At 49.4% G+C, this 27,737-nt stretch overlaps 2 protein-coding genes across 3 annotated transcripts; one reads left to right on the top strand and one right to left on the bottom strand.

Annotated features, from left to right (window-relative positions):
• Positions 1-276: 276 nt before the first annotated feature.
• Positions 277-4,047, bottom strand: LOC120665014 (NAD(P)H dehydrogenase (quinone) FQR1-like). Its single transcript, XM_039944430.1, has 4 exons — positions 3,893-4,047; positions 1,399-1,492; positions 979-1,241; positions 277-810 (listed from the first exon to the last, which is right to left on the bottom strand). Exons 1-4 carry the CDS (start codon positions 3,913-3,915, stop codon positions 576-578), a joined length of 615 nt encoding a protein of 204 aa, XP_039800364.1. The 5' UTR covers positions 3,916-4,047; the 3' UTR covers positions 277-575.
• A 1,159-nt stretch (positions 4,048-5,206) lies between these two features.
• LOC120665013 (receptor-like serine/threonine-protein kinase SD1-8) lies at positions 5,207-14,013 on the top strand. 2 transcript variants are annotated; one of them, XM_039944428.1, is made up of 7 exons: positions 5,207-6,664; positions 12,069-12,200; positions 12,345-12,514; positions 12,770-12,980; positions 13,057-13,294; positions 13,393-13,543; positions 13,623-14,013. In XM_039944428.1, the coding sequence occupies exons 1-7, from the start codon at positions 5,350-5,352 to the stop codon at positions 13,932-13,934; spliced, it is 2,529 nt and encodes an 842-aa protein (XP_039800362.1). In that variant the 5' UTR covers positions 5,207-5,349; the 3' UTR covers positions 13,935-14,013. The 2 variants fall into 2 exon arrangements, with proteins under 2 accessions (XP_039800362.1, XP_039800363.1); XM_039944429.1 differs by having other exon boundaries at positions 5,225-6,664; positions 13,063-13,294.
• The last annotated feature ends 13,724 nt before the right edge of the window (positions 14,014-27,737 follow it).

The following is a 27,737-nucleotide window of genomic DNA, read 5'->3' as shown; positions in this document are numbered from 1 at the left end:
CCAAAATAAATATAAAAGAAAAAAGAAAAAACCCACTGAAGGAGGTCTTGTCCGGAGTCTGAGGAGCCAAAATATCAAGTTTTCGAGTTTAGGGTGGAAACATAAATTCGGTCCACCGTCTAGGGAGGTAAATAGGATTTTTTTTTCCAAATCTTAAAAGACATGGGCTGGTACTTGGGCCGAAACCAGCAAGGTGTTTCTTTCATCTCTAGTGGGCTGGAAGGGATTATTGTATGATTTCATTTCGTCTACGAACAGCTCAAAAAAGAAGACAAATAAAAGATCACAAAGTGAAACGATCATACCATTGTATACCAAGCACAAATGCACAATCCGGATCCCACCAAATCCAATCCACGAGCAGTCAAGACCACAATAAGACCGGCAAATCACACGCTGTCCTATAGAGTGGCGAACGAGATCCACAAGAACAAGCTATTTGTAGATGGGGGCACAGCCGCACAGGATGTGTAACTATGTAGGCGCAGCTACGCGCGAGCATGGGCACGGCCACGCATGGCGATCGCCGGTTCGCCACGCCGCCGCCGGTGATGATGGATGGCGCGCGAGCGAGATCAGGCGGAGCCGCCCTTGAGCCTCTTGGCGATGCCGGCGAAGTACTTGCCCTGGTGGAAGGCGTGCTCCAGCTCCGCCTCCGTGGGCCACCGCGAGCCGTCCCCGGCGAACGTGCCGGCGCCGTACGGGCTGCCGCCCTGCACGCTGTCCATGCCGAACATCTTGGCGCCGAACGTGTACCCCACCGGCACGAACACCATCCCGTGGTGCGTCAGCTGCGTCACCGCTGTCAGCCTGACCAAGGGAAAACGTCAGCACTCATGCGCATCACATGCTACTACCCGGCTGTCCCCATCCGCTCCGATCCGCGGCGTGATCGATCGCCGATCACTTCCTGTGCGACGCGGGGTACGGCGGAGATGGAGGAGGAGGAGAGAGGTCAGTCTCAGCGAGACGACTCACGGCGTGGTCTCCTGCCCGCCGCCCTGGGTGCCGGTGCTGTAGAAGATGCCGGCGGGCTTGCCCGCCAGGCTCTGCTCCCGCCACAGGCCGCCGGTGGCGTCGAAGAAGGCCTTCATCTGCGCGGCCATCATGCCGAAGCGCGTGGGGAACCCGAAGAGGATCCCGTCCGCCTCCGCGAGCTCCTGCGGCGTGATGATCGGCGCGTCCGTCTTCGGGGGCGCGCCCATCTTGCCAAGCACCTCATCGGACAGAATCTCAGGGACCTGTCGGCATGAATTTTGTTGTTTTGACATGGCTCATCAGTCATCAGAAGCAGAATGGCAATCGCCAAGCATGCAGGCTAGAATGACCATTAGAAACCAGAGATTGTTGCAGTGTTGCCAACTACTCGTACAATACTACATGGATGTTGAGACTGACCTGCCATATCTTCACCTCCACGCCTTCGACAGAGGCAGCACCTTTCTTGATCTCCTCAGATAGCTTGGCAACATGCCCGTAAGTGGAGTAGAACCTAATGAAAAAATCGGTCATGCAGGCCCATAACTTTTTTTTTTTGAACCTGGAAGGCCCATAACTTCACACCAGTATATGATTCAACTACTTCAGCAAAGATGTTAAATATTCTGTAAAGTAATGTTCCCCAATAACATTGGCAGAAGAATATATTTCAAGTGTCAATTTGGTATTTAGGTGTAAAGATGTCCTAGAAAGAGACAAGTGTTACCCATCCTTTTATTCAAAGGTTTCTAGATGCTTTCGCTTTTTCGGTAGTTGGACAATCCCACTCTGGCAGAAAGATTTAAGACATGGTAGAATTATTATTACTTATATTAAACGATATTAGAGTGGTTGTTTACCTTTTCAAGCTGTCATATACATGTGACCTCAACTAAAGAAATGTGATGTGGACTAACAGATACACTGATGTTTACCAATAACAGGATCCATGCACCCAAAACTAAACAAACAAGTATGCCTGAGGAGACAAATAATTAAGTATGTGTCATGGTGAATTGTACTTAAGTTCAAATATTCAGAAGACCAATGAACTTCATGGTCAATATTAGACTATTAGTTATGCAATCGTTTGGGTTCACGATGCAAATAAGAAAGAGATGAAAATTTGTGCATCAAGTAAAGGGTCCATGTGCATGTGCTGATGTGAAAGTGGGAAGCAACAAGAGGTAGCAAACATGCATGCCCATCCGAAGACAGAGTGGGATTGTACTGCTGTAGTGGAAAATCCACATAAACAGAAAAAGGCATCCGTGGATTTCATAATTGCCCATGAAACAAAAGTAATGTATCATTGAGGTGTTCTAGAAGCTCTGCATATACAGACAGAAACAACGGCATCAAAAGTTTAATAGGAATGGGGTTTATGTAAGCAGTACTGATGAATGTTGATCACTGAAAGGAATATAAACTGGAACAAGCTAGCATTATTAAATGTGAAAATAAGCAGTTTAGGACACGCTTTAATTGTAGTTTTAGGTTAGTTTGAAATTGTACTACAGTTCCACCTCTATGAGCATGTGAAAATTACTTCTTTACAGAAGGCAATTTTAGGACACTTAAAATCCTTTTATCTGGAGACAATGGAACATTGAAGGATTCCTTCTAATTTTAGGGCAGGTTTTATTTTTCTAGGATTTCCACCTCGAATAAATGATACAAATTGCACTCACATGAACAGAACAAAATAGTAGAAAAATCCACGGATGCATTTAAGTTAAAACAGAGGGAAATGCAGTTTAGTTGTAGCAATAGGCGGCCAGCGGAACCCATGTACAAAATTGATCTTGTAGTGACAGATTAGTCTTGAGTGCAGTTAACTTTTTAAATGTTGAGTTCTACTCTAACTTGCAGTATGATAAAAATAAAAGATGCACCGCTAAATGTTTTTGGCCAAAAACATTAAAAAACTTTAAAACATTTGATTTATTAGTCATGTATGACATCTTTACCAGCTGGTGGGAACAGGGAGTTGGTAAAGATGTCATACACGACTAAATCAAATGTTTTTCAAAGCAACCGTCCATGATAACAGAAACCGAATCAAATCGCCGTGAGTCCCACTAATACTAGTGATGCTGTGTGAGGCACCATTACTAAAGAGACGCCGCAGAACTTCTTTAAATCATTGCAAGAACACTCGTGGCATCGCCAGTACATTCAGCCTAAAAATCTATCAGCATTTCCCACGACAAGAGGAAAAGATTCAGTAAGGCCACTCCCAATGGGAGTTTCATAGGGATTTCATATATATTAATTAGCATGTCATTTAGGATTATATGATGACATGTCATAGTACTTAAGAAGATACACGAATACCAACACACTATGAGTCTTGAAATTAAATGTAACATAGATCCTATGAAACCACAACATGAAATTATGCATTGGGAGAGGGTGTTTCAAACATAGTTTCATAGTCCTTTTACTTACATGGCTATCTTGGAAACAACAATATGTAATCCTCCACTGGGATTAGCCTAAAGCCAACAGCCCATGAAAAGTTCCCACCACCGTTTGGGGCAGGCCTCCATCAATCAAGGCATCTGACCTAACCCACCGTTGAGATGGAGACATCGACAGGCAAGAACTGAAACCCAAACTATTCAGTAGTCTACTAAACCCTCCCCAAGTACCTCAGGTCCATTGATCCTGGACACGGTGGCAACGATCGGAACTGAAACCTTCTGGGCGCATGGAGGTCGCGGAGAGCAATTTTTCAGAAAAGAAATACTCCCAGCACAGGAATTTTCTTCCAAGCAACTGAGTTCAGCAGCACGCGGTTCAGTTTGATCCGAAGGCATCGGCGGTTTCATAGTTCGTAAAGAGAGAGAGAGAGAGAGAGAGAGAGAGAGAGAAAAAAAAGATGAACAGGGCGGGTGCCGCGGATACTTACACGACGTAGACCTTGACCGCCATTGGAGAAGGGCCGGAGCTCTTCGGATCTGAGATCTGGAGGGACGCGGAGGCTTGGCCTTTGTCTTTGTTTAATGGGTTCGAGAAATGCAGCGTGCAGGCAAGGGGCAGCGGACAAAGAATATTTATAGGAGCAGAGCAGCGGCCCGGGTTCGCGTGCGGGTGACGTGGCGCCAGGTGTCATCCAGCGTGGCGGGCGCCACGTCAGGCCGTCGGCACTCCACGGCACATCAACACATCATCATTAACAGTTTAAGCACTTTCAGCAGCAGGTAATGAACTGTTTCTGGAGCTTCCTTCGGAACACAGCAAGTTCTTAGCGGACAAGTGTTTATAATTTCTGCAGGTGTTATTGGGGATCTAAAAAGAAAAGACCCCGTGCTCCGGAGAAGGCCCGACTCGTCTCCAGTTAGGTCAGGATGCCTCCGTGGTCTCGCTGTCGCCACCAAAACCCCTGACGGCGACTGACACGGCCATGGTTCTGGAAGCTGCAGCCCACCGGCGGCCACTGTATTCAGCTGCACGATGAGGTTGCCATTTTCAGACAAAGATTTGGGAGGCCATGGAACAGAGAACAGACTACTGATCGGTGAGCGGCTGTGGGTCTTTTGCATGGCGGGCCCGGCGTGCAGGCCGGAGCATTCATTTCTCCTTTGGAGCTAGCATTTCATCATCCGGGAGTATCTTTGCAGTAAAGCAGCCGCGTCAATGATGGCGGTCGGAGGCGGCGGAGAAGAACCACTCCGGCGGCGATCCGCGCGACACCTGCACCCTGCTCTGGCTTCTCCGCCGGAGGATCCTCGACGCCGAGGAGGACAGGGCCACGGCGCATCAGCGTGATGCGTTCATGGATGGAAGTTCGTGCCGTCGTGTGTGGCTTCGGCCGCAAGGCTGTCTGGTGTCCGCCCCATCCATCATTCGCGGCGAGCTCTGCTCCCCACTCTTTCGGCCGCCGGCCAGACGGCCAGCCTGGGACCATCTGCTTAAGGCATGGTAGATCTCTAGGACTCTAGTTCGTGGTCACCGACAAAGAGGTGGAAATGATGAGGTCGATATGTACATCGTCGACCGACAGGCGAGCATCATTTTTTTTTTTTTTGATCAATCGAGCTCGTTCATCCCGACTGCGTGGGCCAATTCTGGGGTGAGGTGACATTCGTGGCCCAACTGAACGAGGCTCACTTTGAATAGAACTCCGCGAGACCAACACAGCCCAGTTAAGATTTCAGAAGCACCGGGCCGGGCCTGAACTCTTTCCCATAAAAGCAGATCAATCCCTTGCAGAGCCCAGATCTGCCACTTCGCTGGAAACAAAACTGCAGCGTCCCATTGGCATACCTGAACCTGACCACACTACACGAGATGCTGTCAACCTGTCGTCGACCAGAGAGCTAGCTGCTGGCTGCTGCTGCGCTAGTTCACCTCCACCTCGCCGCGATGGCGCCCAACCACCGCCTCCGCCTCGCCGTGGGTCTTCTGCTCCTGCTGCTGCTGCTGGCTCTCCCCGCGGCTTCCCGAGCCAGGGACACCATCGTGCCGGGCCAGCCGCTCCGGGGCAACGACACGCTCGTCTCGTCGGGCACCGGCAGCTTCGCGCTCGGCTTCTTCTCCCCGCCGGGCTCCAACAACACCTACGTCGGGGTCTGGTACGCTAAGCTGCCCGTCCGCACCGTCGTCTGGGTGGCCAACCGCGCCGACCCGGTCCGCGGCGCCGCCGGCGCCATGCTCTCCGTGTCGCCCACCGGCTGCGCGCTCGCCATCGCGGACGCCAACGGCACCGTGGTGTGGTCGGCGTCCCCGCCGGCCGGCGCGGCGGAGGGCGCGTGCGAGGCGCGGATCCAGGACGACGGCAACCTGGTGGTGTCGGACCAGCGCGGACGCGTGGCGTGGCAGGGGTTCGACCACCCCACCGACACGCTCCTCCCGGGGATGCGGCTCGGGGTGGACTTCGCGGCGGGGAAGAACATGACGCTGACGGCGTGGGCGAGCCCCTCCGACCCGTCGCTGGGCCCCGTCGTGGCGGCGATGGACACGTCCGGCGACCCGGAGGTGTTCGTCTGGAACGGGCCCGCCAAGGTGTGGCGGTCGGGCCCCTGGGACGGCGTGCAGTTCACGGGCGTGCCGGACACCGTCACCTACAAGTCCCTGGGCTTCAGCTTCCGCTTCGTCAACGACGGCCAGGAGGCCACCTACAGCTTCCACGTCCCCGCCAGCGTCGTGTCGCGGCTGGCGCTCAACAGCACGGGCGCCGGCGGCGGGCTGCTGCAGCGGTGGACGTGGCTGGACGCCGCCCGCGCGTGGAGCCTCTACTGGTACGCGCCCAAGGACCAGTGCGACGCCGTGTCGCCGTGCGGGCCCAACGGGGTGTGCGACCCCGGCGCGGTGCCGCCCTGCTCCTGCCTCCGCGGCTTCGCGCCGCGGTCGCCGGCGACGTGGGCGCTCCGGGACGGGCGCGACGGCTGCGCCCGGGCCACGCCGCTGGACTGCGCCAGCCGCACCGACGGATTCGCGGTGCTACCGCACGCCAAGGTGCCCGACACCACGCGGGCGACGGTGGACTTCAACGCCAGCCTGGAGCAGTGCCGGCAGCGGTGCCTGAGGAACTGCTCCTGCACGGCCTACGCCAGCGCCAACCTCACCGGCGAGCCCGGCCGCCGCGGCTGCGTCACGTGGACCGGCGGCCTCGACGACCTCCGCGTCTACCCGGGCTTCGGACAGGACCTCTACTTCCGCCTCGCCGCCGCCGACCTCGGTACGTTGCTTGCGCACCTCCATCCATCTATCCATCCACCACCTCGTCTTTCTGTACGTACACACGTGCACAATCTTAGATCCTCTTTGCCGTCATAAATTTTTTTTTATTCCGTCCTCCCGCACGATGATGCATTTTGGTGGGTGAAAAACTTGGTTCCAGCCAATTCAGTTGACCACCTTTTACCCTTTTACAGTGTGCACAGAATCACTCAGGCTATACCAACTAAAAAAAGACTAGCCTCGTTAGCAGCATCTGATCTAGGCTATGCTTTAGTTTCTTCTCGCTTGTTGTAGTTGGTAATTGGTGCTGATTTGTTGTAAGATAATAGTACTACTGTCTGGCTGATGCTGATTTGATGTGAGAGAAAAATACTGATGGCTACTGACAAGCCAGCTGAATAGAGCGATATTCTAGCATCTATGTTGTTCGTCCCCATCAAACAGTATCCAAAGGAGCATCAACGTATAGGTAGATAGACCCTTGTCTTTCTCCCATTCAGTTCGTGTCACTGTCATTGGAAGCATATCCTCTGCCGTCAACATTGGCTAATGTCAGATGACAGTAGCAACCTGCATTCGTGGATCGTAGCCATACCAACAGCACAATCCTTATACCCAGCCAAGTTCCAGTCTCGATCAGCAAAAGAAAGTTTTGGACCACAACGCCAGAAGAGTAGTCTCACATTCTCCTGCACCTTCATTGCACAGTGTACACGTATGCCATACAAATGTAAGTCACAGGTCCGCTGTTGACGCAGACGGGTAGAGTGAGAGCACGACCTGCGAATGAAATCGACGTACACTGAGCGATCGAGCTGGGTACGAGTTGAACTTGGGCACCTGAATCAGGTCAGGTTCCAATTCCCAGCGTTTAGGCAGGTCTTTCTCTTCCAGATGCTCTAGGCGCGTCTAAGCAATTCCATCCCCGCCGGTGTCTCCTGATGCTGATGGTGCAGCCCAACGAACGCAGGGGGGGGGGGGGGGGGGGAGGATAGGCACATGACTGGTGGTGACTTAACATTGATGAAATGAAATAGATTCCATTCCAAGCAACTCTGGCCCTCCTGTGAAGACCTTTTATCCTGGTGCCTGTCATGATCAAGCATGCCCACAGTTCTGAATCCCGCACCGCTGCACATGATCCGAACACAGTAAGATTGACTCCGACGATGCTAAACAGCATGTCAGTTTCAGTTCGTAGTGGTGTGCTGCTGCCAGCTGATGCTGAAAGACTGTTCCAGCAGCATCTTCCTCCCAGTTCCAGGTCCCAGCCCTTCACACGGTTCTTCCTTTGCACCAGGAAGATGCCGGCACGATGTTCCCGTGTTGCGGCGGTGCAAGTCAACGACGACACATCTCATCTAAAAGCGCCCTGTTCTTTCCGGTGAGGAACCTCATATTGTGATGCACGAGTACAAATTTGGCAACACTGATGGTGATTGGTAGGGTTTTCTTGGGTACCTTTTATGAACAATAATGAGACACTGAGAACAATGGATCGGCAATTCGGCATTGGACCAACTAGTCAACAATGAATTGGCAGAGTGGATGTGGTCCTGGATTGTGGATGTAGATGTGGTTTTCACATGAGGTTGGTGTGCGCTGAACTGGCAGGGCATGAGGAACCCATGGAGAGGTGTTTTGACTCGACTGTTCTCTTTAGGGGTTCAATCCAACAAAGAAACCACCAAAAGCAACGCAGGAAAGAGGAAATGGCTTTGTAGCTATGGGGATACCCATTTACTAGATATATGCATTATATTTAGCTAGAAGAGAGAGAAAATTTGTGAAATTTTGCATGTTCAGTTAAAAATGTGATAGATTGGTAAATGATAAACCTGAAATACCTCAGGTTAATAGTGAACAATGGAGCTCGTATGGAAGATGTTGAGCTGTCTGCACCGGACAAAAAGGTGCTGCAATTAAGTCCTGAAAACATCATGTATGCGTGCCCCATGTTCAGCAGAAATTAAATCATCCGATAGCTGAGCATGGATGGACACACCCAGAATAGTTATTTTATCCATGGGATAGTAGTTGCTCCGAAACCTGACACAGAAGTATGAAACCATAAGAGAGAAGAATCTGCTTCAATACAAAATATAATAAGTCCAAAGTTCTGGAAATGTCACATGCTGATGCCTGATGCTGGCTCTGAAGCTTGGTACTACAGTGCACAAGCATCCTAGCAGTCTAGCACTACCATCATGGTGCTTTCCTGCAAAAGTGCTGCCAGAGAGCAGGAGGATATTTTTTTTTGTTTGGTATTTAAGATCATCTTAACTATATGGGCACACAACACCATTGACAATTTTTAAGCACTAGTTCTGCTATGTGCATGAACTGATCTTTCTGGAAATCTTCTTTTTTCCCCCCTAAAACGCTTGACATAGGGATGTTAGTGTTGCATTTAATTAGGTCATAAAGATCTATAACAAGTTGCATAATAAGACCCAGTATTAGCCGAAACCCACATAGTTGTTTTATTATGAAGGTGCCTTTTTTTCAAGATGAATGACTATGTGTCATGTCTTTTCCTTCTTCGTACATACTAATAATCTACTAAAGGAGCACAGAAATTTATGCTGCGATATGAATAGCATCACATCCAGTAGAAACAGTGTGCTAATTCTGTGTGTTGCTTGTTTAACAATTGCGCTAAGACTGGTGAAGGAAATACTATTGCAATTTAATCAATTTTAATAAGACGACAAAGCAATTAAATTTCTTCAAAGGAACTCAGCAAAAGGCAATAGATCCCCTGCAAGGCTGCAACAACAAAATTATCAAAAGTTAATAAATAGGACTAACATCATACGCATCAAAAGAAAGAACAAGTCACAAATGTCACTAAAGTATGCAACAACCGTTAATCAACATACCAGGACTAGTTATTACCTTCACAAATGGCGCTATTTCCTTTAGAACCAACAGGTAGAAAGTGATACTCAAATCCAAAGTGCACACTAGGTTCTGTCGTTTGGTAGGGCAGTGCTGTTTCTGGGGTCAAGATGGTATTGTCGTTCCCTCTGCTTTCTAGCACCGTCACATGATTTAGAGGCTGGCCACAGGTAAATTTCTCTGTCCCCTTCCTGCTGAATACTGTGTATGGAAACCAAACATTAACTGCAGATCATCACTCCCTAGTTGCATGGGCATTGCAGCATCTGCTTGACTGTTTCCACTATTAGTGCCATTATGTATGTGGATAAATCCTTCTCACAATTGGTAAAATTTCATTGGCACATGCCACTTAGTTCACCACATGGAACTGGACCCATTCCTCAGTCAGGACCGGCACACCATCGTGCTGATAATTTGGTTGAGAAGGACATCATTGGACCAAGGCGTGCCGACAGTGATAACATTCGGTTTCTCTTTCCATTGCAATATCATGAACTGCCTTTTTCCATATTCATACTGCCATGGTTCAGCCAAAGTTTGTTAGCCCAGTTGGCTGTGGCACAACCGGTGGCACCCGCAGGTAGGGTGGGGGCGGATTTCCCTGTCTGCGGAAAAAAAACCCTTGCTGTGCTCCTGATGGCTTGGGCTGTGCGACCCGGCCTGGTGTTACGGTAGTACGCTCGTTGCGGTCCCAGCCCAGGTAACGGGTCAGCAGACCCAAGGTCAGTAAAGAGCCGGGGTTCGGGGGGTTTTCTCGGTCGGTCTTTGGACGGATCTTCTTCTTAATATAACACCGTGGGTTACCCCACCGGCCGAGTTTTTTTTATACTGCCATGGTTCAGGGTAGGCATGGACCACCCTTGCCTTGTGTGTTGTATGCTGTGTTCATATTTAAAACCTAGACCAGAGATTTATGAGGTTGGTATTTGGGAAGAACACGGCCACCAACTGTAGTTGAACCCATGATATCCAGCTTTCGACAAGCAAACTTTACATAAATCGTTTGATGCAACAGAATTATCCAATCCACGAATAAGAAAGCTTTGCGGCAATGAGTGAGCAATTTTCCATCGCACCATTTCAGATCTGAGTATCATACTGTTGACCTATTTCATTTAGATCCCATAAATCCTGTATCATGCAGCACAATAGTCAAAAGGATGCTCTACAAAAAGGGTTTCTGACATAAGAGGTGCACTCACAGTACAGGTCCTAATTGAATACATTAATCTATGGGAGTTGCTTTCAAATGTTGAGCTGCAGCCAGATGTTGAAGATACTCATATTTGGAAAGTTTCCACTACTGGCCAGTACACCACAAAATCGGCATATGAAGCTCTTTTCATTGGAGCTATTCAGTTTGGTCCTTGGGAGAGAATATGGTGAAGTTGGGCCCCTAGCAAGTGCAAGTTTTTCTTGTGGACAGCTGCACACAAAAGATGCTGGACAGCAGACCATTTGGCAAGAAAAGGGTTACAACATCCTGCTGCCTGCCCACTTTGTGACCAAGCTCAGGAAACAATTGACCATCTTTTAGTCTCTTGTGCATTTGCTCGCCAGCTGTGGTTCTCTATTCTGCAGAGATTTGGCTTACAAGTGCTGGCTCCAAACCTTGAGGATGAAAACTTTGAGGAATGGTAGGCGAATGCAAGTGGCAGGGTGTCTGGTCAGGTCCTTAATGGATTAAACTCCATCATAATTCTGGGAGCCTGGAACTTATGGAATCACCGCAATCGATGTGTGTTTGATGGAGCTTCTCCTAAGTATCTCTAACATCATCTCGACCACCCTTGAAGTCCTGGGCTGGGGCTAGAAGAATATCCTTTCTCCTCGCCTTGGCGCCTAGAGATAGTTAGATAGTTTTTTGGTCCAGTCCCGGTCTAGTTTGTTTTTATTGAGACAAGTCAGTATAGTTGTTTTTAGGGGGGTTACAGCCCCTTTTCAACTGTAACTTTTTTTTGGGGGGGGGGGGGGGCTCCCTTTTCTTCTTAATATAATGATGCGCAGCTCTCCTACGTGTTCGAGAAAAAAAAACAAGGCACAGAGGCCGTCACAACTAGTAGAGGTCATCACACAAGACCTTCATGATATTCAATTAGCACGAGCACAAAGGAAGAGTAGTTGATTGATCTGTAATTGCTGTAATATAGTCTTCCTTTTTTTTGTAACCTTTTGGACATACTTTGCTTCCTACTATAATGCAAAAGCAGAGCACCTGCCATATTCCTAAAAAAAATGGATCATTGAATAATAATATTACTAGATTCAGATACCATGGTGGATTAATCATGAATCTTTCATTGTTAACATTAGCAATATGCAGGGCTACTGTCTAGGCAATACTCTTCACTCAAGAGCCCTATCAATGTTTACATATTTATCAGAAACTGTAACACTCACAATTCATAAACAGCTTTATATTATTATGTATACTATTTTCCAGGCTAGGTATACCCAAGTCTGTGATCAAACTTACTTTTTTATGATTTCTTGTGCAGCTTCAGTAAGCAAGTCAAAGAAGAAGGTCAATATTGTGGTTGCAGTTGTCGTCAGCATAACTTCACTAGCAATTCTTCTAGCAATCGCAGGTTTCATATGGAGAGCAAAGAAAAACAAAGCAAGAAAACCAGGTGACATATAATCACTACAGACTGTTGAACTCGCCTAAAGGGACAACAAATATCTATTTGAAAGTACAAATGTATTAAGAAAAAAAAGACAAAATAAGTGACACATTGTTGGCTGGCGCAATTCTAATTTTTGCATTTCTATAGGAGCAAGCACATGGAGAGCTGGTTCACGCAGTATGGTGGGCAGTGAAGGAAAGAACCATGGGGATGATCTGGAGCTGCCACTGTATGATTACGAGACAATAGCAAAGGCCATAGAGGGTTTCTCAACTGAGAACAAGCTCGGTGAAGGCGGCTTTGGGCCTGTGTACAAGGTACAAATCAGTGCAGTCACATCATAAATTTTTGAAATGGTTCAAAGTGGAACAGGATGGCTCAACTGCTAACTAAATTTAACATCACCAGCAAGCACAAAATTTTCAAGTATTTCCAAATTGAATGTTCTTTCATGTTAACAATGTATTAAATTAAATCCCTGATAGTTAAAATGTTTCATTTTTTTATTGAAAGAATTTTAGACTTACTCTCACTTCATGTCTGACTGGAAATGCATGACTTCATAACTACAGGGTAAGCTTGAGGATGGACAAGAAATAGCAGTTAAAACACTTTCAAGAACATCAACACAAGGTCTTGAGGAATTCAAGAATGAGGTTTTGTTGATAGCTAAACTCCAGCATCGGAATCTTGTTCGACTGATTGGGTGCAGCATTTCTGGACCAGAAAAGATACTTATATATGAATTCATGGAAAACAAAAGCTTGGACTACTTTCTATTTGGTATGCCCTTAACCTTTCTTTGCAACGAATTTACAAATCTATCAAGGAAGAAATAACAACCTATCTTTTTTACCAGACACAGCCAAGAGCAAGCTACTTGACTGGCAAACACGATACCGTATAATTGAGGGAATTGCCCGAGGTTTACTGTATCTTCACCAGGACTCGAGATATAGAATCATCCACAGAGACTTGAAGACAAGCAATATTCTTCTGGATAAGGAGATGACTCCTAAAATTTCAGACTTCGGCATGGCTAGAATGTTTGGCAGTGATGACGCAGAAATCAATACTCTAAGAGTAGTTGGCACATAGTAAGTAACTCAGAGTTTTGACAGATATGTCAATCATATAATATTGATGATGCAATGTAATATCCTAATCATGATGACATTTACATGGCTTTCTGCAGCGGTTATATGGCCCCGGAGTATGCAATGGATGGAGTGTTTTCGGTGAAATCAGATGTATTTAGCTTTGGTGTTATAATGCTGGAAATCATTGCTGGTAAAAGGAACCGAGGTGTCTACAGCTACTCTGGCCACCTCAACCTTCTAGCACATGTGAGCTTCCATCCAGTAACTATTTAAATTACTGAATTTAACTTAGTATCAATTTAGTAACTTTCTGAATGTTCACCAGGCCTGGAGCTTACTGAATGAGGGGAAGGGCCTAGATTTAGTAGACGAAAATCTGAATGGCTCCTTCGACTCAGATGAAGTGCATAAATGCCTCAAAGTAGGGCTTCTGTGTGTGCAAGAGAACCCCGACGACCGTCCCCTGATGTCCCAGGTGCTGATGATGTTGGCCAGCACTGACATTGCCTCGTTGCCAACTCCGAAGCAGCCAGGCTTTGCTGCAAGAACTGCTGCCGCCGCCGAAGACACGTCGTGGAGCAAGCCCGACTGCAGCATTGTGGACAGCATGACCATCACCATGGTTGAGGGTCGGTAGAAGGCTGTGCCTTCTACTTATCATAACAGGAAATGTATATCTTAGAGTACTAGAGTGGCATTTATTGGCTCCATTGTTATCTTGTTTGGCGAATGCAGAAATGCAGGGGGGGGGGGGGGGGGGGGTTATAGTTTTGTGGGTTGTGGTTGTTTGCATTTAGGATCGAATAGTGTGTCACCCGAAAAAAAAGGATCGAATAGTGTGTAAAAGATGTACAATTCATCCTAATACTGAAAAAGAAAACATCTAGAGATTGCAGAGCAAAATGAATGGGTTGGTAGATTGAGATCTCACGTTGCATTGCAGACGGCGCCAAAAGCCTTCTCCAATCCGTTTAGTTCCGAACGGTCTTTCTCTCTGTACTTGAATTCTTGGTTTCAGTAGTGGAGGTCGTGGCCGTAGAGAACGACGGTCCGGGCGGCGGCGAGGCAGGCGTTGCTCCCCGTCGCGCGGAACTGCTTGCCGCAGTCCGGCGGCGCGAGGCCGAGCAAGGTCGTCGTCGCCGGCGCAACAGAAGAAACTGAAATATGTCAAGGCCAGCCCACGCATTCCCAAGCGCATAGCCCGCCGACGTGGGCTTTATAAAACGAACGGGCTTTATCTTTCAGGATGGCCCAAGAATGCCCCAGCGACCTCATATCCTCATTTTAGATGTAGGAATGTGATTTCTTTCCCCAAATAATATTGATTGTCCAAAATTGTTGTGCAACTCATCCATCTCTTTGGAACACTTTAACCTTCGAAGGAACCGAGGAAAATATATTGCGTTAAATGTCAATGCCAATACTTATTAGAAATTTTATATCTCCCGTGACAACATAGACCTGTTACCTAATTTATTTATATTTTTACAAGAGCTTGTGGAGCCAATTCGCAAAACCAAAACCTTTGCTTCTACACGAGCCGAGGGGGGAAGGCGACGTTGTGCTGGGAGAGAGGCGGGCGGCGGCACGAGCGCACCCGCGCACGCAGCGGGGGAGGGCACGTTGACGACGGCGTGCGACTACTCTGCCCCAGGCCGCTAGAACGCTCTCGGATTCGGCGGAGGTACGTGACGCCAACTTAGACGGCCCGAATTCGATTAGGTAGAGGGGAGGAGCCCTACCTGGCACAAGCATTGCTGAGGTAGGCGCCTCCGCACGGTCCTCGACCGCTTTGAGCCGCCCGAAGACGTCCTCGATCGAGAGCGTGCTCATGTCGAGCAGCGTCTCAATCGAGAGCGCGATCTGCGCGAACCGGGGCGGCACAACGCGCAGGTACTTCGCCACCGCCTCCTTCTCGTCGATGGCGACGCCGACCCGCGCGAGTTGGCTTACCAGAGAGGTGAGCCGCATCGCGAAGTGCTCGATGGCCTCGCCATCGCGGAATGCGATAGCCTCGTACTCCCGCCAGAGTTGCTGCGCCTTCGCCTTGCGCACGCGGTCGCCGCCGAGCCGCATCGTCTCCAAGCTCTCCCAGACCTCCTTGGCGGAGTCCTTGGCGCCGAGCGGGACGATGTACTCGGTTGGCACCGACTTGAGGATGGCCTCCATGGCCGACTGGTCATCTTCTTCATCAGCGGTGTCCATGGTCACCGTCGCCCACAGGCACCTCGCCTTGAGCATCACCTTCATCAGCACCACCCACTCTGCATAGTTCGTGCGAGTGAGCATGGGGTACTGCGCGCCGCCGGCGTCTCGCACTTTTTTCTTCACGACGTACGTCGTCTCGCCACGACCATGTCGCTCCGGGGAACGCCCGCGCCCGCGCCCTCGGTCCAGGGAAGCCATAGCCACCAGGCTCTCAATTCAAATTCTGAATACCACTTGTTAGCACTCCCTCACAGCTGCACCTGTTGTGCAGGACCCTCAGCTCACACACACACTAGCACTCAGGAGGTGGAAGAAGAAGTGAGTTGAAGAGAAGCAGAGCCAAGACACGGCAAGTGTTGCTGCTTAATCCAGTGAACTGCAGCTACTCTTTCCTTTATAAACACTCGATCAAAGGTGAGAAATTACAAAGTATGGCACTACAGTCTTATGCAGCCATGACCATTACTTGCTACAACTATCTACTGCTACCACGCTACCACTAGCAGCTTCCACTATTTACAATAGTCATCTGCCTCCATCAGTTAATGGAAGGCAAGACCTAGGAGGAGCTAGAGCTCCTACCAGCGTACAAACTTAAGCAAGCAAGGAGCATGGGTAATTATCTAACATAATGCAATTTGATGACCACCTCTCATGCACCGGATCATCAAATTTAACGTGTCCTTCTGTGCCTGCAATATTTTCTTGCTACGAAACAATTCGCATGACTGAAATATTGGCAAGCTATCATGGGCTGATGGACCAGTGGCAGCATATGTTCATGAATAGGGCGTGAGGCCCTGTTTAGATCCAAAAACGCAAAATATAATTTTTTTATAAATTACTTGCATGATGTATTAAATATAGTCGAAAAATAAATCGCATTACACAAATAGATTGTAAATCGCGAGACGAATCTAATGAGTCTAATTAAGACGTAATTAGACACTAAATTGCTACAGTAATACAAGCGGTCTTAACAGACAAAAAAAATACAGTGCCAAGTAAAATTACGAAAATTTACAAAAGCATCCCGAAGCTCTTTCCTTAACCAATTCCTTGAAAAATAAATTTATCAACAATATATCTATATGATCATTTACATAAAGTTTTAGCCACTTTTCTGTTTCTTGATAGGTTCTAACAAGCTACAATATAGAATCAAAATAATATAGTCCAAAGGGGCAATTCCAGCTGGGTTTTTAAAGGAGTAGCGATGCTGCAAAGCAGTATAACTTGTAATTGAGTGTGATTCTAGGCACATAAGGTCAAAAGATCACCTTGCTTGCTGGATGTGCCATTGCATTGCGGAAATTGGCGTTTTGGAGGAGCTCAAGAAAGAAAAGGCAGTGTGGATACCTGCATCAGCAGCAGCAAGCATGAGCAAGCTATTTTCTAAGTTGAATACAAACCTAAATGATATGATGTCACACACCTTATGTATTTGATATTGTCAGAGTGCGCACGTCGCAGGGCGTAGTTGTGGTGGACGGGAGGCCGGGGACTTGGCTCCCGGCGGCGGCGAGGACGCGACGCCGTCCTGACGGCCGGCGTCGAGCAAGAGCAGAGGAGTGCGGTTACAAGGAAGGAGCGGGAGCCCTGAGATCCATATGATCTCCAAGCTTAACCTCTATTCATTCTCCCAGTACATTAGTTATAGGTTACAGATTCAAACACAACACAAGCGCTAACTGGCACGACGTGCGTGGGCGCTTACAAATTCAAACACAACACAAATGCTAACTGACAAGTCGAGGACGCGTTCCTGGCTTCTCTTCTCAGCCACGATGGTGTCGTTCATACACGCTGCCGACCATAACATCTCTCCCTCCCTCGGCAAACAGCTCGTCCTCGAGCTGGAATTCAGGAGAGGCCGCGCGAAGTTCTGCGAGTGGCGCCCATGGAGCTGCGGCAGATGGTAAGCTTGACCACTGTACGAGAATGCACCACTGGCCACTATGCGGTTGGGAGCGTAGGGCGCGGTCTGGAGCTCTAATTTGATGGTACCCGGCACGCAGATCCAGTGTAGTGAAGAAGTATGCTGCATGGTGTTCATCAATTAACTCTTCCACAATAGGAATAGGGAACTTGTCCTTCACTGTGTGAATGTTGAGAGCTGTATAGTTGACATTGAAGCGCCAAGATCCATCCTGTTTGTTGACCAAGACTACAGGTGCTGAAAAGGGTGAGGTGCTTGGCCTGATTATACCTTGCTCGAGCATGTCCAGTAGTGGTGTTTCATCTTTGCTTATGGAGTATAGCTGGCTTGTGGACGGAATATCCCATCTAGTAGACCCAATGCCTTTCCACAACACTCTCTTGCCAAGGTGCCAGAAAGCCATGCACAGATCATCAAAATCCCAAAGTATTGGTCCAAGTGTCTTCAGGAAGGAAACACCGAGAACTATGTCATAGCAATCTAGTGGAATTGTGTAGCAGTCTATTTGAAAATATTCATCACCAATTCTGATGCCCACATCTTTGGCAAGTCCAGTGCATGCAATTCTAGCACCATTGGCTACAGTGACAGTTGCTCCATAACTATTGTGAAAACGTAAGCCCACGTGATGAGCAGCCGGGCCACTGATAAAGTTGTGGGTCGAACCTGAATCAATCAAGGTTGTAAATTGATGGTTCCCAATACCCACTTTCACTTGCATAGTATCTTCTGTTCTGATTCCCGTGATGGCATGAAGTGATATCAATGGCGGCATGTCATTAGAATCTTGTGCTTCACTTTCTTTGAGTGGGTCATGATCATCAAGGTCAGAAACTTCCAGGTAGAAGAGTCTGTGGCATTTGTGTCCCCGAACATAAGGTTCATCACAATTATAACATAATCCTTGCTTACGGCGTTCATCCATTTCTACCGGGCTGAGGCGCCGAAGTGGCCTAGGAGGCACTGCTGCTGGTGGTGTTGACGTAGCTGGCATTGGCACTGGTGTTGCTGTATTGGCTGCAGAGCTAGATAGGGAGGGCAGCGCAGGGCGCTGCTGAAAACATGGTGTGCTGGTCTGGGAAATAGCTGAATGTGTGGTACTGCGGCGCTCATATGCACGGGCTAGAAGCATAGCACGCTGCAAGTCTGCTGGTGCTTGGAGTTCAACATCTATGCGAATGGGATCCGGAAGACCGCCTGTAAACAATTGCACTTGCTGTTCAGGTGTCAAATATCCTGCGTGAGCCATTCTTGTTTGGAATGCTTCTTGATACTCTTGCACTGAACCCCGAAATTGAAGTCGAGCTAGATCAGATAAATGGTTGGTTCCAAGAGGAGGCCCGAAGCGCTGCTGGCACAGTGTGCGAAATAGCGACCAACTGATAGCCTGAATGTCACCAGAGTCTCGTTCCAACATATAAAACCAGTGCTGGGCCACTCCTTGCATATGGAATGAAGCAAGCCAAACTTTGTCGCTGTCGCGAGTACGCTGTGCTCTGAAGAAATGCTCGCAGCGGTTCAACCAACCAAGGGGATCTTCCTTGCCATCATATGTTGGAAAGGACAGTTTATGGTAGCGAGGAACAGTAATGCCGTCATCGTGATCTTCAGCTGAGTCATGGTGGGCTGTATGGTGGCTGGGGAGTTGTGGGATGGATGGAATTGGGGATGGGGATGGAGGGAATGGGATCTGGGTTATAGGAACGGGGCGGCTTGTCAGCGGTGCTTGGGGCACGCCGCCGTAGCCCGGCAGGCCATATGGGGGGCTCGCGGGTGTCCGTGGGTGGGCAGGTGGCGGGGGCGGACTGAAGGAAGGTCCCGCGGAGTGGAGAGCGGAGGACGGCAGAGCCCCCTGGAGGAGCGGCAGGGGTGGGACACCGTGCCCCAAGGCGGGGTACGGCGCGGCGACAGGTGCTCCTGCGGCGGGTGACGGCCGACTCTGCACATCTGCGAGCCGAGAGGGGATCGAATGCACCTGGCGTTGGAGGCCGTAGATGGCGGTTGTCGAAGGCGGCGGTTCCCCTGGTGGTGGCGCGGAGGAGCCGGGGCGGTGCTCCACATCGGCGAGGCGGGCGGCGAACTGGCCCATCTGTCGCTGGAGCCCATAGACCGCCGTAGTAAGCGCGTCGAGGGCCGCGGCCGGAATCGAAGTTGCGGTGGCCGAATCGACATGCGGCGGCGCGGGATGGGGCGGCTCCAGAGTGGAATCGAACGGAGGACCGGCGTGGGCTGCTGCGGGTGGAGCGGTTGTGGTTGACGGCGGCGCGTTGGACGCGGGCGGAGGGACGGAGGCGGAGGCGGACTGGTTCCCAGCCATCGGAAAGGACGCTGATACCAGATTGTCAGAGTGCGCACGTCGCAGGGCGTAGTTGTGGTGGACGGGAGGCCGGGGACTTGGCTCCCGGCGGCGGCGAGGACGCGACGCCGTCCTGACGGCCGGCGTCGAGCAAGAGCAGAGGAGTGCGGTTACAAGGAAGGAGCGGGAGCCCTGAGATCCATATGATCTCCAAGCTTAACCTCTATTCATTCTCCCAGTACATTAGTTATAGGTTACAGATTCAAACACAACACAAGCGCTAACTGGCACGACGTGCGTGGGCGCTTACAAATTCAAACACAACACAAATGCTAACTGACAAGTCGAGGACGCGTTCCTGGCTTCTCTTCTCAGCCACGATGGTGTCGTTCATACACGCTGCCGACCATAACAGATATACTCCGGACGCTGCCAATATTTTAGGTACTTGAGGTATCCGATAAATGCCTCTTCCTCAAAATATCTATTCTGTGCTAGATCTGCTCAAGAAAAAGAAAAGGAAAGGGGTTACAAATCTTTATGTGGTACGAAGCACAATACTCATGGAACAAGTAGATTCAAGTGAAAAAGCAACAACAATGAAACGTGAAGCACACAAAATGATTAGATTCAAGCAATACCACTATAAATAACACAGCATTTGACATAGCAGTCATGCTTATTGGTGGAGATCCACTCAGGAGGCCATCACATTAAGGACCAGTTTGAATATCAGGAAATGAGTTCTAAGCTAATGCCAAAAATTCCTAGAGCATCATCCCCCTCTTTCCAAACAGGAATTTACTGACGAGCACATATTAGAATTGCAGTTTTCTCTGCATTTGTTATGAATTGCTAATTACTTGTAGCACAACCCATCTCCAAATTGGTCATCGCGAACCAACGCAGCTACGGATGCCAATCTAATAATGGTTCCCCAGAAGCGCGCAGGTAGCTAACCCTGACAGGTGAGACGAAACGAGAGAACGAGGAAGAGTACAGTACAGTGAATGTAGGTAGGGTTAGCGAGGCACTGCACGAACTCCAGAGCTTTGGTCGGAGAATCGCCGCAGCCGGCGGCTTGGGGAAGAAGATGTTCATTCATGCGACGCAACCGGCCGGCGTGTGGCCCAATGGGCTTAGCCCAGTTCAAGCATTACGCAGGATATACCCCACAATTCAGATTATCTACCCACCCTTCAGCTTGACAGGACTACACGACAGGAGGAGATGGATTATGGAAGGAAGGAAAAACCGCAGCAGACGCTGTCGCACGGGTCGAACCGATTCGACCAGTTTCGTGGGAGAGGGGAGAAAAACTCCATAATTTTAAAATACATTAACCTATAAATCTAAAATAAATTAATATTTCAACGTAATATATAAATTTAACAGCTTTAACAAATTGAACTAACATTCGAAGATAACATAATCAACATTTTTCAAAATGTATATCAATATTTTGTAGAAAGTAGTACAATCAACATTTTCGATAGGCTACATATGAGTAGAGCAGATTCAACATTTTTCAAAGCAAAATTCAACATTTTTTAAATGCTAGTTGTCGTGGCTCTAGAAGGAGGGCCACAGCGGGATGGCGTAGTGCACCCGCCTAATCCCAGAGGGTGGTTACTCGGGGAGTGCAAGCGATTACTCAGATCTACCCATCAAGAATAAACACAAGAACACTCGAGGATTTAGAGTGGTTCGGGCAGCCGGAGCGTAATACCCTACGTCCACTGAGAGTTGTATTGCTCTTGGGTCTGTGGATGAGTCTATCCTCTGCCTCCAAGTCCCTTATTGGACTTGAGTCTTTCTCTAGCGGGCGTCCCCCTTTTATAGCGCAAGGAGGACGCGTACACAGGCGTTGGACCCGACAGGTGGGCCCAACAAAGATGTATACTATACTAAATAGACACTAATGGTGCTGCAGTAATGGAGAATCTCTTGCTGGATACGCTTCATCGTCCTGTAGACTCTCTGACCGAGGGGGGTCTTCTCCTGTCCCATCGGCGAGGCACCCGTTGAGGTAGTGTAGTTTGCGGCATAGACTGTTGGGTCTACCGCGTAGGCGTTATGATACTCCGTCGCCGAGTTGTCGTGTCTAACTGGCGCAGCAGACTGGCGCGCAAGGCGTGAGTGGCACCAGCGGCTGTACTGTGCACCTTGGTAACGCGCGATCAACAATACAGTCCTGGCAAGAGTCTCCTCGGGCTCTGCTGTGGCAGGGCTCACTTAACGTCTCCCGCATTGAATGAGGTAGGTGAGCGAGTCTTCCCGAGGAAGCTTGGAGCCGTGCGCGTGCCTGCGCCTGCGGACACGCGGCGGCTCCGGACCCACCAGGAGGAGTGTCTGTTCCTTCCCCGGAGAGGGGTCCGGATAGTATATGGGGGTCCGGGACCCCGTGGGAGGTCCAGGGCCCCCGGCTGTTTTGGCCGAGTGCTCACTTCTCTGGGACACGTGGTGACACCGGACCCGTCCCCGAATGGGGAGCGGGTCCGGGACCGTTGGTCCGGTGAGATGGAGTTGGACCCTAGGGGTCCGGCTACTCAGCTCCTTTGGACGTAGTTACGGATAACTACACGAGTCTTGACACAGCAAGAGGGGGTACCCTAGTCCCGAGGTACCGACAGTGGCCCCCGGGCCCACCTCGGGAGAGGTACGAACCAGCAGGTGTGACCATTATCGTGACGCAATGCTGATTGCGTCGGTGTGCTCATGTTGAGAGCTGGTGCTCCGGACCCCTTTAAGGCCGTAGCACTTGTTGCTAGGTTCAGGTACTAGAGCGCTCTCCGCAGGACGGCGAAGGTGCAGGCTTAGGGTACGGGACCGAGCTAAGCGGCTGCACGGACCTTGAATCGCCCAGGAAGCAAGCACTACTTCTCCGGACCCGGCTCCAGGCGACCGTGGTGAGCGGTCTCCGCCGGAGCGGGCCACCAGAGTAGACTTGGAGCGACCGTGGCGAGCGGTCTCTGCCGGAGCGGGCCACCGGAGTGGACTGGAGGCGACCGTGGCGAGCGGTCTCCGCCGGAGCGGGCCACCGGAGTGGACTTGGACTTTTGCTGACGATCCCATGAATTACACCACCGAACCTTGTAGCAAGGTGTAGGAAACTAGGCCTTATACTAGAAAGGAGCCCGGGACCTCTAGGGACAGCAGTCTCGGATACTAGGGAGCTGGTAACAGGGCAGTGAAGTACGTAGGCTTAGGGTACATTACCAGGCTAAACTACGCGGAGCTTCTTTACCCCAGGTTACGGGCACCACTTCTCCGGAGCAGGTCCCTAGGGGTCCGAACCACCTTCCAGCTGGAAGGGGTGTCCCGACCTGACCACAAGCCAGCAACTCAACTTGGATCGTTAGCAACAAAAAGACTCCGCACCGGAGAAGGAAACATGCAATCTGAATGGACAAGTGTCATTAAGTTAATGTAAAGATAAGATTGAGAAAGAAAATCTCCTTCATTACTTGATTTGTGGTGTACATCAGAGGCCGGGATTACGAGGGCGGACCTCTACTGCTCTGGACTACTTGCTGGTGTCGCCTGTTTGTGCGACGAAGCCAGAGGTCGGGCTTACAAGGGCGGACCTTTACCGCTCTGGACCACACGTAGGCACCGCATCATTACAAAGGAGAAGCACACTCAATCCTATCTAGTGGTAAACTTCAGCCGCCGCCTGTAGGGCATGCACGTTCCTGGCCGGAGTGGAACTGCCATCTTGGAGGTTCTTCTCTATTGTTGGAGGCGAAGGTGTCCTGGATGTGCTTGTACAGCATCATCCAGCATCACCTCGGGAGCTTGCAGGGCCCTCCCTCGTACAAGAACTGTTTCATGCTTAGTTTGCATGAGAACAACTTCTTTGGCTTTGAATGGGAGTGGTCCTGCCGTTGCCAGCCTGGCACCCTGGCGCAGCAGAAGGGCGGGTGCTCGTCTAGACGAGCACGGAGCGTGGAGAAGGGCGGTCATTCGCCGGCTCCACCTTGGTGCTGGCACAGGGCCCCCGCGCCTTGCGGTGGAGGTCGACGCCTATCTGCAGCAGCTCCAAGGAAGGCTTGAGCCAGGCAAGGGAGAAGGCGACAGACATCCTTTCGGCTCCAGGCTCCATCTTGAGAGGAAACCTCGAGCCGACGCTGTGCCACCGCAAGAGACCCCGGGTGGTTGCTTGAGAGAAAACCTTGAGCCGACACTAAGGTGTCACGGGGTGACGTGAAGCAGGCGTCGCCCCCGCGCGCCACCGCGCCGGCTTCTGAGGTGTCGCAATGGTGACGCACAGCAGGCGCCGCTGCCGTGCGCCGCCGCACCGAGGACATTGCTGCCTCGGTGTCAGGGCATGCGGCGCAGGTGATGCCGCGCTATCCTTCATCTTCTCGTCGTCGTTGCAGAGGATAAGCTCAACCTCAAAAGAAGGAGATGAGCGATGATCCGGCCAATGCTTGCGCGCTCCCCACGGACGGCGCCAAATGTCGTGGCTCTAGAAGGAGGGCCACAACTGGGTGGCGTAGTGCACCCGCCTAATCACATAGGGTGGTTACTCGGGGAGTGCAAGCGATTACTCAGATCTACCCATCAAGAAGGAACACAAGAACACTCGAGGATTTAGAGTGGTTCAGGCCGCCGGAGCGTAATACCCTACGTTCACTGAGAGTTGTATTGCTCTTGGGTCTGTAGATGAGTCTATCCTCTGCCTCCAAGTCCCTTCTTGGACTTGAGTCTTTCTCTAGCGGGCGTCCCCCTTTTATAGCGCAAGGAGGACGCGTACACAGGCGTTGGACCCGACAGGTGGGCCCAACAAGGATGTATACTATACTAAATAGACACTAATGGTGCTACAGTGATGGAGAATCTCTTGCTGGATACGCTTCATCGTCCTGTAGACTCTCTGACCGAGGGGGGGGGTCTTCTCCTGTCCCATCGGCGAGGCACCTGTTGAGGCAGTGTAGGTTGCGGCGTAGACTGTTGGGTCTACCGCGTAGGCGTTATGATACTCCGTCGCCGAGTTGTCGTGTCTAACTGGCGCAGCAGACTGACGCGCAAGGCGTGAGTGGCACCAGCGGCTGTACTGTGCACCTTGGTAACGCGCGATCAACAGTACAGTCCTGGCAAGAGTCTCCTCGGGCTCTGCTGTGGCAGGGCTTACTTAACGTCTCCCGCATTGAATGAGGTAGGTGGGCGAGTCTTCCCGAGGAAGCTTGAAGCCGTGCGCGTGCTTGCGCCTGCGGACACGCGGCGGCTCCGGACCCCCCCCAGGAGGAGTGTCTGTTCCTTCCCTGGAGAGGGGTCCGGATAGTATATGGGGTCCGGGACCCTGTGGGAGGTCCGGGGCCCCCCGGCTGTTTTGGCCGAGTGCTCCCTTTTCTGGGACACGTGGTGACACCGGACCCGTCCCCGAGTGGGGAGCGGGTCCGGAACCGTTGGTCCGGTGAGATGGAGTCGGACCCAGGGGTCCGACTACTCAGCTCCTTTGGGCGTAGTTACGGATAACTACACGAGTCTTGACACAGCAAGAGGGGGTACCCTAGTCCCGAGGTACCGACACTAGTTTTTTTATTTCTTCTTCCCCAAAGTCCGTAGCTGGAGGGCCACCGTGGCGCAGCGTTCTGTGGAGAGAGACGACATCGATAAAGCCAAGCCATAGTGGTGGATGCAGTGGGGAATGAGTGCTCACGACAAGCATCGCAACAAGCACGGGTGGTGCATGGTGGAGGTGACACCAATGGACGGCAACAAGGGCAGGACGTGCATCGATCACGACCGGTCCAAATCTGATGGAAATATTTAATCTTATATTGTTCCTAAAGTTTTACCTTAACATAATATGTCGGTTTTCACCTATAAATTTTTTTACCTTGTAAAGAGTACTTTTAGAATATCATTGAAATAAAATATACATACTTCTTTCAAGATATGTAAAAATAATATATTTTTCAATGACGATTCTAGATAAAAAAAATTAACAACAATATCGCCATCGCTACATAAAAAAGAAAGTGAATATTTTTCAAATATGATATTATAAAACACTAGTTATTTTTGTCATTTGGCTAGCGCAACTGCACTGATCTATTAAGTTGGAAGACAACCAACTAGCAACTTCTATCACTAAAGTTTGAGATTTGCCATGATATCTCCCAAAATATGTGGTGATCCGTGGAACATATATTTTAGTCAAAACACATTGTTGAGAAATATTAATTTAGTTGAGATCCGTGGAATTGTAGATGAATGAGTCGTGAACACAATGCTATTGTTGATAAATATTAATTTAGTTTTGGTCACTTGTTGTGTAGGGACGATGCCAAGGCATGGTAAAGCTAACAAACCGAGGTAACCTCAGTCGATCATATTAATTTTTGTCTTTAATATATCACTTAGCAATAAATTGAACACTTGAACCAAATGAAACCCTAGGGTTCATTTGTCCTATTTTTTTTTAATAGAGTGCGGGTGGGAAATGTCTATTGCCGCTACCTAGTGGTGTTCCCGTGCCAATGTGTTTTTGCGGTGATGAATGCTAGGTAGCCATTTCCGAGGAAGAAGTGAACTTTCGGCAGAGGTACTGGATGTGTGAGGATTATGAGTTTGAGCCTATAGATCATCAGAGACACATTGGCTTGTTGGTGAGAATTTTCTATCATAATCTATTTATTTAATTTTGTATGAAAGTATGTATGTTTTATTAGGCTGCTAATAGTTGAATATTTTGCAGACCCCTCCACCGCTATGTAATTTTGAGGAAGGTGGTTAGCATCCAAGATGGATCTATTAGGATCATTAGGGGCTGCTCCCTCCATTGCTTCCCTCTCCCTCATGAGCCTCACGAAGTTGTTGTTCTCGTCAGCCATCTCGTTGTCACTTGCAGTGGCGAATGAAGCAGGAAGGGGCGTATATAAAGAGGTCGAAAGGTCATAGGACAGCCTGCAAATCAAAAGGTTATGTTTGATTTGCATAACAAAATTGACTTCTGCCCTGATTTTAGGAAGCATGGTTAGTGCCATGCATCCAATAAATAAGGATATAAGGTCATTTCGTATCATCACTAATTAATCTAGCTGAAAAAGGTCTTGCACTCTTTATAGGATGGAGGGAGTATCTTCTTGGCTTTCTTCATTTTGTTCTTTTGATGGGTTTTTGGGCTCTTTTTGGCTTCTCTCAGTTTTTTTTTTTCATTTTACAGAAAAATTAAAAGGCCAAGAAAATGTGATGAAAAGTTGACTTGCATTTATCCATCTAATTTCTATGATTCTTTGCAAAATAATAATGATTGTCCGAAATTGCTGTGCATCTAATCCACCTTTTTGGAACACTTTAACCTTCAAAGGAACCGAGGAACATATATTGCGTCAAATGTTCATGCCAATAATTAATTGCATTAGAAATTTTCTCTCACGAGACAAGACAAATCTAATTTATTTATATTTTTGCAAGAGCTTGGGGAGGCAATTCGCAGAACCAAAACCTTTGCTTGCCCCCTCGTTCATGTAAGAATAAAGAAAGACTACCTGGTTGTGAGTTGTGACCACCAGACAACGTGCGAATATTTTTGGGGGACCCTATGCTTGCCAAGTGATGCTGTCGGGCATTGCCGCAAACAAGAACAAAATTTACACACAATTTATTTATAATAGGCACTTAGGCGCTGCTTCAAATGAGAACCTGTTTTCGATCCAAATTCAGTTTTAGTTAGTCCAAAATTGTGCTCAGGCAACGGACAACGTACTACGGTATGAGCCTCCTGGCCGTAACGGAATCGATGAACTGTAGAAGACCCTGGCGGAACCAAAAGGTTGCTTCATATAGCTGCTGCTCATCTAGCTCCTAGCTAGCACCTCACGTAAGAAATATTCAAAGAAGGAAATGCGACCACTTCGTACCAGCTAGGTGAACATTTAGTTCGAGTCATATGCTGCTTGTCCTCGTACGCAACGGATATAACAACGGCAGCAGCCAACTATATAAACACACGCATATGGATGCTGCTGTTGTCCACACGGGCAACA

Source organism: Panicum virgatum, chromosome 3N (assembly GCF_016808335.1).
Source record: "Panicum virgatum strain AP13 chromosome 3N, P.virgatum_v5, whole genome shotgun sequence".
Classification (NCBI taxonomy): Eukaryota; Viridiplantae; Streptophyta; class Magnoliopsida; order Poales; family Poaceae; genus Panicum; species Panicum virgatum.
This window is presented reverse-complemented; position numbering and strand designations above follow the sequence as displayed.

Bases quoted from the DNA above. Each gene is read 5' to 3' on its own strand.
- LOC120665014 (XM_039944430.1), bottom strand. From the start codon at position 3,915: ATGGCGGTCAAGGTCTACGTCGT. The intron at 1,242-1,398 runs GTCAGTCTCAAC...TCATGCCGACAG, and splicing joins TGGAGGTGAAGATATGGCAG to GTCCCTGAGATTCTGTCCGA. The intron at 811-978 runs GTGAGTCGTCTC...TCCCTTGGTCAG, and splicing joins GGCGGGCAGGAGACCACGCC to GCTGACAGCGGTGACGCAGC.
- LOC120665013 (XM_039944428.1), top strand. From the start codon at position 5,350: ATGGCGCCCAACCACCGCCTCCGCCTCGCCGTGGGTCTTCTGCTCCTG. The intron at 12,201-12,344 runs GTGACATATAAT...GCATTTCTATAG, and splicing joins AAACAAAGCAAGAAAACCAG to GAGCAAGCACATGGAGAGCT. The intron at 12,515-12,769 runs GTACAAATCAGT...TCATAACTACAG, and splicing joins GCTTTGGGCCTGTGTACAAG to GGTAAGCTTGAGGATGGACA.